Source organism: Acanthochromis polyacanthus, chromosome 9 (assembly GCF_021347895.1).
Source record: "Acanthochromis polyacanthus isolate Apoly-LR-REF ecotype Palm Island chromosome 9, KAUST_Apoly_ChrSc, whole genome shotgun sequence".
In the NCBI taxonomy this organism is placed as follows: domain Eukaryota; kingdom Metazoa; phylum Chordata; class Actinopteri; family Pomacentridae; genus Acanthochromis; species Acanthochromis polyacanthus.
Genome location: NC_067121.1, coordinates 134,461 through 145,161, shown reverse-complemented (window position 1 = coordinate 145,161; position 10,701 = coordinate 134,461). Strand labels below are relative to the sequence as shown.

Below are 10,701 nucleotides of genomic sequence, written 5' to 3'. Positions count from 1 at the left end.
GTTGAAAATAACTTTAAACGCTCTTCCAACTGGTTTTTACCACAGTAAATTATCAGCATGGTTGGTTCACACACAGAATGTAGCTATTGCAGATATTATTTTAACAAACTTTATTAGAATTCCGCCTAAGACAGATAATGGAGCAGAACGACACGATAACCAGATGATTTGCTTTTTGTAACACCAGATCTCAATGCAACACATGATTAATTGTATATTGCATGCTGTGTGTTCAGAGCATGAATAGCCAATCAGCTCTCTGGCGCAAACATTGTTACGGTTTTCTGCATAAACACATAAGGTTTGCTATTTTTAAATTTATTATATTTGCATTTAGTCCGTAATTATCAACAGCCTTCCATTTAATGCTTGGTAGAAAACAAACTGAAATAGAAATAAGAAGAAAGTGGAGCAGAAATTCTCCTCACATGGAGCTCATATGGAAAATTTAATTGCAGACTGATTTACAAACAGATTTAATGCCAGTTTATTTTGTGTTGTTTGTGGAAAAAGAAAAAGTGGTGTGGTGGTTCCTATCAAATGCTTTCATTAATTGCAGACAGTGATGTAAAACTATTGCATTCATAAATTATACATATTGTTTCAACCTGGCAATTTTTACTTGCCGAAGAACTCCAGAAGAAAATGTTCAAACCTCTGTGCTGCATCAGTCGACGACTCAATATTGACCAGCACAATCATCTCTCTTTCATTTAGGAGCCTTTTTAAAGAAATTTGATAACTAGCTTTTTCCCAATCTGGCTTGTAGAAGAAAAAATTAAAAATTGTTACTTCTGCATTCACCTATACACAAAATTTCAGACATTACAGACTTCTTTTTCTTTTGAATTATAGATTGTGCTTTCAAGGCTCATTTGACCTGAATAGTGCAGCGGATAAAGCCCATCTCTTGTAAATAGAACATTATCATGTCAATAAAATAGACAAAAAAATATGAAAATGAAGAAAGTTAAAGGCTTCCTGTTGCAGGCAGTGAGTTCAGCTTTTCTGGATGACGGTGCCTTTTGCTTTAGAAAGTGAGAGTCAATCACACTCTACATTGCAGCCTGAATGTGAAAAGTAGGCAGTAATACAGCTAGCTGAACGCTGGGCAGACCTTAAATTGGCTCTCGCTCCCAAATACAGATGCAATGAATTTCACATGGGAGCTCTAAGAACAAAGTGCTCTCAATAACACTGGTCTTCTCTCCCGCTCTCTGACACACACACACACACACACACACACACACACACACACACACACACACACACACACACACACACACACACACACACTCTTGCGGGTGCTTCTGTCTGCCCATTTCTTCCATCATGTACCACACACTTAAAAACCTCATAAAAATGCTGTAAACATTGTCATAAAACCACCACACACAACATCATACGAGTACAAAGTGACAAGAATATATACAGTACACTGTTTACATATTTTAACCATGCCCACTACAATGTCAAGTCCTTCCTGTTAGTCTGACCAGCGTCTTTAGCCTCCTTTTGAGTCCGAGGCAGTTCGAGTTGTACAATTCTGAAACGCTCTATCGACTGCGCTGCCCTGGATGAGCGATCTGAAAATAAAAATAGATTCCTACACCATGGCCAGAGCGACCCTGTCAGGTGTCATCGGGCCTGTCTTGACAGAGATCCATAAGTCCTCAGTATTGGCTGAGCCCTTTTTCTTCTTCGTCTCTGACCTTGAGGTTGCCATAGTGTCTCCACAGCAGCAGCAGCACCAGCAGCCGTTGGCATGGCGACAGCAGCAGCAGTGGCAGCACACTACGACAGTGGTGAGGAGGACCAGCAGGGGAAGCGTCAGGAGGACCACCAGGCACACTGTGTTGTAGACCCCCTGGTTGTGTTTGTCTGTGGCAAAGCTCCAGAGTTGGTTGAAAAAGTCCTGGACGCTGTCCGTTTTCCCATCCATGGCTTCGGGATGCAGAGCTGCGACTCCTCTTGGGACTGGGAGTGTCTCGCCGTGGAGAAGTTTTAATAAATCCTTCAGAGAGCTGTGAGGTTTATAGGACAATAAATGTGTATATTAGGCAGCCGGAGACACCAAAGTAATGAAGATATGATGTTCATTTGAGTTGAAAGTCCTTTTATGGGATCAGGCTCCAGTTTCCAAGTTATAAGATGTCAAGTTTTACTCAACAAAACATCATCAACGACAGCTGTCAGGTCCCCTCTTTTAGCAACTTGATTTAAACCTTTATGTGCTCCTTCTATTAAAGATCCGAGTGGAGATAGCTGCCTTCTATCTGATGAAGCTTGTGCGTGTGCTTGTGCTGTTCACATTAAATTGAGACACTAACTTTGTTGTCTCCTGCTTAAGTGTCCCTTTGAGGAAGACCAAAGCATCTTTTAAAGAAATCCGAAAGACAAAAAGCTGTTTATAGGAATGCTTTCTTTGAAATCACCCAGCTGTGATGATTCTGATCTGGAGGAAATCGCCACAATCTGCACTTCAGCCAAGTTTGTTTATGCAGGTCGACATCCCACTAATTGCTTTTTTGACTTTCCTCTCGTCCTCTTGCCCTTTGGCTCTCGGATTGGTTTTGTTGAGCCGCAGAAAGGTGATTCAGTGTTGGTGTGTCTGTGAAACAAAAAAGAGAGAGAGAGAGAGAAAGTTAACATGGACAGAAATTTGGTTTCAGGCAGCTCGTCCTTCTCCCGTTTTTCGCTTCCCCTCCCTCCAATCCATCTTTCTGTCTCTTCCTTTAACATCTCTACTCCTGCTCTCCCCCTCTTGTCAATGTCAGCTTTGGATTTTTTTTCAGCTTTCCCCTCATTAATATTGCAGAGGAGTCATTCAGGATTCAGGGCAGATCTCTCTAAGAGTCCCACTGAGGAAGACAGAGGCAAGGAGAGAGAAAGAGAGAGAGAGAGGGAGGTGAAAAAATTGAGGGAGATTGTGTCTGAGAGAAGGCGAGACACAGATAGAGGTAACCAATCTTCCTAAGAGTCCCACTGAGATGGAGAGTGCGACAGAGTGTCAGAAAAAGAAGAGACGAGGGAGAGAGTCAGGACAGAGAGAGGCCTGCTGCTGGAGATTCATATGAATATATCGAACTAATGGTTCCCATTGCAGGAGATAGGTGGAATCTGCCCTAAGTTCTCATAAATGTCTGATTTTTCCTCTGGCCTCAGATAAGATTGCCCTTAAACAGCTCTCCACGGGAAGAAAACATGAAGTGAGGAGCATCTGCTGGTGAAGAAGGTCTGCAAAAGGAAAAGGCAGTCCTTAAAAAAGGAACATTGTTCCTCTCTGCTCTGAGAGTATAAACTCTTTGATTAAGTCTGAGGCCTTGGGCTACATCTTTTTTAAATGGTGTTAAACAAGTATAGTTTTTCAAATGGTTTCAAACACCATTTGACTCAAGTACGCTCCTTAGAGTCTCTGTAGCTTTCGGCTACAGAGACTCTTTGTATTCTAGTTGCAGGAAGGCAAGAAAGATTTTTCATCTCACATTTGGTTGCTTCTTCGGCAGGGAGAGAGAAGAAGATGCACCTGCAAGAGGGGAGCAAACAGATTTGGCGTGGCTGTCACCGTGTGTTGTGTCTCATGTGTGAAATTAGTTTACCCGCAGACAGGCTGCTAACTTCCCTCCTGCTCATTTGCTCAACAGGAAGCTAAGCGCTTGAAGCAAAGTCGTACCCGAAACGTCAAAGTGAGAGTTCAGAAGGAGCAACCTCACCTCAGAAAAGAGAGCCCCCCCCCCAAAATACATCAGCACTTTTGACGATGTGCTTGCTTCTTTTTGTGCATTTACATAAATATTTTGGGGTGGTTTGTATTGAATTTAAAAACAAGCTCACTTACTTCTCCACTTTTCCATCCATTTGTTTTCGCAAACATTTTCGATTTGTTCATGAAAAACTTATTTTTTCTCTTAAAAAAGAATGCTACACCGAAAGAATCTAAATCAAACTAGCTTTGTTCTCAGCCTAAGACGCATGCAACTTTACTGTCAGTGAGCGTTCCACTGAGGAGAAAAAAAATGGTTTCAGAAGAAAAACATAAGCCACATGTGGGTTATACCGCCAGCTCTTCATCTTGAGAACCAAAACATTACAGCAGTGAATATAAATGTGTGTCAATTTGCATTGCTGCTTTGCACTATGATAAGCCTTTATTAATCCCACAGCGGAGTAATTTGCATTTAAGAAATCAGTAGAAGAAGAAATATAAACCAAAAACATCCGTACCTACGAGTTCATTTGTCCAAATTCCACTGGATGGAAATGATAATTTCACACATAAATGTTACTGCGCAAACTCTTTCTTAAACGGAAATCTTCACGCTGCATTCGGATGGACTTTAGACTTTCCAGAAGACTGTACAGTTTGCTGTGAGCCTTGTCACTGCAGCATCATTCTTGATTAACTCTCAGCTGCAGGTACATGTCGTTGTGATGAGTTGTGCTGAGCTGCAGCACCTTTGTGTACAATCTGATCCTTCTCACATTATGAAAACACCGTCAACATGACATGCCGGAGCCACCGAACAATAAGAGAGACTCGAAGAGCAGGAGAGCGGCAGCAGAGATGTTATCTGGCTGTATAAAGAGATGACTAACAATGAAGCAGTGGTTAAGTCATTAAATGGAGCAGATAAGTCAGTCAGTAGCTGTTGTGATAATTACAGCCTCTGACCAGAAATGCATGACATCATGGTAAGTTATGTTTATATGTGGGTGAATTACAGTTTTCACACTTAATATTTTGATATATTTATCAGCATGCTCAGTGGATTATTGTATTTAAAGTAGAACATTTTCAGGTAGCTTAACACTTTGGTCAAAAGAAAACAATGTGATGATTGCCATTATTGGATTCTCTTGCCCAGCAGGCCATTTGCATCCCCGTGCGGGTAACTCTGGCTGTTTACACTGTCGATGACGCATGTCTGAGCACAGGCTGGGTTTGTGATGTAGCAAAGGTATGAAACTGTTCACTTTACAAAGAGGAAACACCCATATTGCGCGAAAAGTACATTTTAAACGAGACTCCGGCCTTCAAACATTTCCGTTCTTCAGATTATCTCACTGAGATGCCTTTCTAAGACTCTCACGGGCTTCTTCACTTTCTCATGACTTTGTTTTCTCCTTGAGCCATTCATATACAGGAAAAGGCCATTTCTGGGGGGACACAAAGCCAGGAAGGGGCTGAGAAAAATGTTATGATTGCACTCGGTTAGCCCCTGCTGCCTTTTTTTAAGGAGCATATGCGACCTAAAAGACAAAAGTTGTGACAGAAGGCAGGGCAGGAATCTTTAATGACTTGCCCCAAGCACGCGGTCAGAGCAGAGCCCTCATCAGTCACCATTTATAGACAATGCTTGGAAATGTTTAGTTTGACTTGACTCATCCTCCATCAAACAAAAATGCAACAGTTTCCTTTTTTTATGAGCAGAAAAAATGAGTTATCTCGGAAGTGCGGATATTTTGTTCTGGTAGCAACAGGCCTGCTGATATTCTGGAGGAGTGCAGTTTTCTGCTGTGAGCAAGTGCACAAGCCCATCACAGTTCAGACTTGTGTCAACTCGATCTTGACTGAGTGAAATGAGCAAAGTGGAGGTGAAACTCACAGCAAGAACAGGATGAGGAGAGTCTAAAAACCATCATCAGTAAATCAGTATATTAGTAATTCTAACAAATAACAAAGGGAAACATTTACATTCACAAAGTCACACGAAGATGAATGACATGGTTTGTTTCTAGACAATTGCATGCGTGACACTCTGGAGCACTCAAAGACAGGAAGAAACTTTATCAGCTTATCGTTGCTACTTGTCAAGCATCCTGTCAAAACCAACCACTGCCAAAACAACATATTTTAAAGCGGGTTCTGTCACAGAAGTAGCAATTTTACCTGGAATCGCACAACAAAAAGCATCAGCAGCTTTCATAAACCCACTCAGAGCGGTGTCAAACTATTTGCCGGCATTCGGCACTCTCTTTGAAAGTTACCTCGCGGGCACTTGTGAAGTAGCGGGTCTCCCCTCCTGTCTAATCCAGTCAGCTGCTCAAACTTCTGTTGCTTCTGATTTGGCATCTGGCTTCTGCTCTGCTCTGCTCTGGTCCCCCTCACCCAGACATCTTGACAAGTCTTCACTTTCTGTTCCTGTTTCCCTCTCTGCCCTTGTTTCCCGTCCTCCTCCTCCTCCTCCTCCTCCTCCTGCTCTCTGTGAGTGTGTGTTTTGGTCACAACGTCACTGCACCCTGCCCACTTTGTGTAAGAATGGGCCCTCTGTCTGTGCTTGTGTGTTTCCTGCATGGCGCACAGAATTCTTGTGGTTTCTTTACTTTACCCATACAACAAGCACGGCATGACATCAGATAGAGAAACAGAAAGTTAAACAAACTAAGCAAGAAAATGTGATATGAAATTACAGGAATGCTCCGTTAAATCCCCCGGCACGCACCAGTCTGTAAACCTTGCAACACTACAACACAAGTTGCAGGCAAGGTCGACCGCTTCTTGCATAATGACGCTAAATGGCTGCTTAAACAAACACCACTCCACCCATCTCAGAACCCCTCAAATGGAAAGAAAAAGGAGAAACGAAAACTGCACTTGTGCATGCGTTGTGGGTGTCACCAGGTGAAAGAGTCCAATGGATGCTATATATGAAAGAGTCAGGTCATGTGAAGTGGACGCTCACACACACAAACACACGTACTGTGCCTGTGGCGTTGTTGTCAATTCTACTTTCAGTTCAGTCAAGCAAAAGAGGGTTTTTATTCAAGTAGGAACAAAGAAGAAACGTGTTCAGCTGACATCAAATAGCAGTCTCCTGTCCTCAAAGGGGCACTTTATGAGTTCAAGCGCATTGACACGTGTACTGTGTGTACTCACAAACTGTATGATGCATATTTGTGAACTTACAGTAAGTTGAAAGGATTCAAATATGTGTGCCTGCATAGTCTAGTCTCATAAGTGCTACGATTTTCCTTTAGCAACATCATATTTTAGTGAAACTGTTACATTCATTTTACAGTATCTGTGTAAGAACTTGTAAAAATAATTAATAATGGAGGAAGGATTTCCCATTTAATGCTTTTTGAAATAGTTCAGAGTAGAAATATTGATGCTTGAAAGCCAAAAAATGTCCACGTCCTTCATCTGAAATGCGATCAAAACTCTGTTGCTATTTTATGGTGATCTTCTGCAGGTGCTGCAGACAGAAACATCTTGTCGGATGATCTCAGAAACACACTTCCTGACCATCTGACTGGCTGAACGTGCGGCGTGCTCTTTTGTAGCTACGGGGCATGGTTACATGAAAATTGATGAGACAAGCCTCGCCATGTCTGCAGGTGTGTCTGAGCCGTCTTAGACAAATAGCAAGCAGGCGTTCACACACCAGCAGAGACGGTGTTGTCTGCCTGGCAGGGCGTGCAGTTCTACACAGTGAATCTGTATCCCGGCTGCTGTTGGGGCACTACAGTGTCCAGTCACCCCGAGCAAGAGCTGATTAATGACCTCAGTGTAGCAGCTCTCCCCTTGATGGAAATCTGTCTTTCCAGTAGTTTATATATAAAAAGAAATATTTCACTATATATTCCATTTGCTGCCTTTGATTGCTAATTCAAGAACCCGCATGCAGAAGTCATCTCCTCTTTACACAGATCTACGTTATGCACAGACATATTTTTAAATCTGCAGGACTGACTTATGTCCTCCCCTCTCTTTAAATATCCTGTGTGTTCAACTTATACTGCAGTGACCCTTATATATGTCCCATTTCCTCTAAGGAAACCCGACTCTCCATTTAAACTGCGCTGACCCTGTGCTATAATGGGTGTAGCTCCCATCTGGTTTATGGAAACTTTTTCACAGTGGAGCTCACCTATGAGGGGGAGCTCAAACAATACATCCATTTATCCGACTCATGTCTGTAGCCGAACAAATTGCAGGAAAGACCACTGAGCTCACACCGGATCACTGACCATACAATCATGAGAGCAAAAAAACAAAAAAACAAAAAGAGACTGTGGCATTACCAGCAGTGTTAAGTAAAACCTCATGGAATTACTGGACTGTGCAAAAGGGCATTACCAATCATCATGACCTACTGGTTCTGTCATTGCGCAGTGAAACAAGTGTAGGTATGAACCCAACACTGTGCTCTCTGTGCGTTCTTGAACGCGGGTGTTAATGAAAAGTGACTAAGGCGTTGTTGTAGTGGAATCTGACAAGAGTCCAGAAATAGCCTGCTAATAAAACCAGTCCCCTCCAGAGGCAAACCTGAACTGTGATTCAGTCCTGTAAAATGTTCAGGCCCAGCGCTGTGGCAACAGGCAGAGAGCAAGACGGAGAAAGACATGATTAGTCTATATAAGGCATTGCTTCTTGCTCTCAAGAAAAGCTGCAGTTGAAAAGCTATGGGGTTGGCATGTAAACATAAGGCTTTTACAAGAGCAGCTAATTGCACATTCCTGCTATGAAGTCAGCCTGCTATTTTAACATTTAATTATGTAATATCTCAGCATAGTTCTCATATGACACACACTGCACTCTGTACTGGACATAATGTTAAACATCTCTTTCTTGGCTTGTAAGCTGAGAGAAGTTTGGCCTATTCTGCTGTATAAATAAATAAAGACTGGTGCTGTCAGCTAGTTGTAGAGGGAAAATTTCCAAAGGGCTTCATTTTAATCAATGGGGACTTTCTAAGTTCCTCTTTGCTTGTCTGGTATTTCCAAATAATGAAGAAGAAGAAGAAGCAAAATGACACATTTTGGGAACCATGAATCACTCATAGTCAACATTTTCACAGGCATAAGGGGTTGTATCTTTATATGTGCTATGCAGATGTGAGAGGCTTTGCAGCGAGGAAACAAATCCATACTTTCACCCAAACTGCTCCTTTACAGCAGATTAATTCTACAGTACAAAATAACTGTCATTATCTCGTACAGGCAGGCTCTTGTTCCTGACAAGTAGAAATGTCAGATAGACACATGTTTAGAGAAACGCAGGCTGTGACATGGCCTTATGGAGTCATGAGATAAGCAAGAACTATTTGAATGTCCTTCCCTGCTTTTTGCTTGTGTGTGTGCATTTGTTTTGCACTTGTTTCTGTGTGTTTCAAAAAACAGAACTTGTGTGCAGTTTCAAAACCGTTAAAGTAAAATGATATTACAGATAATTCACACTGAAGCAAAAGCATAATTTCTAATATGTAGCAAAAGCAACATTCTGACACAGCAAACAAGCTCAATTAGAGATGTTTAACCCGCAGTGAGAATCATCAGACACAACTTCTCTTTTAAAACTCAAAGGCACTCCATTGATCAAACCTCAATTTGTATGAACATGACAGTAATTGAATCTTTCGCTGCCATTAAGTTCCATACAGTGTCCACATTTTCTCATTCTATTATCATCTCAGTATCCTGTCACTCTCCCAGGTAATAGCTGTTAATCAACAAAACAGATTTCCATCTAATGTCACCCCAGCAAGTGAACATAAAGTGCTCTGGGGTGTCTGTGATTGCCTCCAGTGAGAAAGAAAACTTCCATCCATCCATCCATCCATCCATCCATCCATCCATCCATCCATCCATCCATCCATCCATCCATCCATCCATCATTATCTTCTGTTTATCTGAGATCAAACAGCAGACTAAGCAGATCATTCCAGACATTCTTCTCCTGGTAACATTTTCTACGTCTTCCTGGGAGCCAGTGAGTTCTGGGTCTAAAACTGAGGTCAGCCACCCTGTGGAAGGAACCCATTTCAGCCACTTATAGCCATGGCCATAAGTTTGGACACAAGTACCATGACGCTTGTGAATCTTAGAAAATACCACAAAATTGTCACTTACAATATACAGCCATGGCCATAAGTTTGGACACAGCATGACTTATGTCTGTTTGATGTCTATTACAGAACATAAGTATATTGTAAGTGACAATTTTGTGGTATTTTCTAAGATTCACAAGCGTCATGGTACTTGTGTCCAAACTTATGGCCATGGCTGTATATCTTTAATTTGATTCTTTCTGTCACTATCCAGTGTGCGTTACCACACTTGAGGGTTGAGACACAGTTCAGCGGGTAAATTGAGATCTCCAATCAAACACCATAATTCCTGCTGACGTTGCACCGGTTTGTCTGTTTGTTGCAGGCTCCGGTTTTTCACCCATAGACAAGATTCCGTAATACTTAAAATCCTTTGTTTGGGACAGCAACTCATCACCAACCCAGATGGAGTACGGCATCAGTTTCCCAGTGAGAACCATGACCTCACGCTTGGAGATACTGACTCACATTCTGACAGTTTCATACTTGAGTGTAAACTGACCAGTTCACGTTTAAGGTCACAGCACGATGAAACCAACAGGAACGTGTTGTCTATAAAACAGAGAGGTACAACTCTGAGGTTCCCAACATGGACACCGTCCTCACCCTAGTTCAAGCTTAGCCAGCCATTCTGATCAACATAATGGTCTGGCTGCACCACGCTACCATACAGCTATAGGGGGTAAAAAACACTCTGGCTTGTTTGTATTACTTTGAACCAGTCGCAGTGTTTGTGGGCGTAGCAAAGCAAAGGATGCATTTTGTTTGTTCCTTTCAATATATTGACTACCAGAGCCGCTTCAGTAAACAATCCAAATCCTCTGCAAAACATTTTTTGTAGTTCCATTCCCAAAGTGGGAGATTACTGCCC

At 42.1% G+C, this 10,701-nt stretch overlaps 1 protein-coding gene across 1 annotated transcript; it reads right to left on the bottom strand.

Annotated features, from left to right (window-relative positions):
* Positions 1 to 418: 418 nt before the first annotated feature.
* LOC110958434 (uncharacterized protein KIAA0040) lies at positions 419 to 6,195 on the bottom strand. Its single transcript, XM_022204974.2, has 2 exons — positions 5,989 to 6,195; positions 419 to 2,611 (listed from the first exon to the last, which is right to left on the bottom strand). The coding sequence occupies exon 2, from the start codon at positions 1,940 to 1,942 to the stop codon at positions 1,607 to 1,609; it is 336 nt and encodes a 111-aa protein (XP_022060666.1). The 5' UTR covers positions 1,943 to 2,611; positions 5,989 to 6,195; the 3' UTR covers positions 419 to 1,606.
* Positions 6,196 to 10,701: the final 4,506 nt, after the last annotated feature.

Excerpts from the sequence above, each read along its gene's own strand:
- LOC110958434 (XM_022204974.2), bottom strand. The coding sequence starts at position 1,942 with ATGGATGGGAAAACGGACAGCGTCCAGGACTTTTTCAACCAACTCTGG.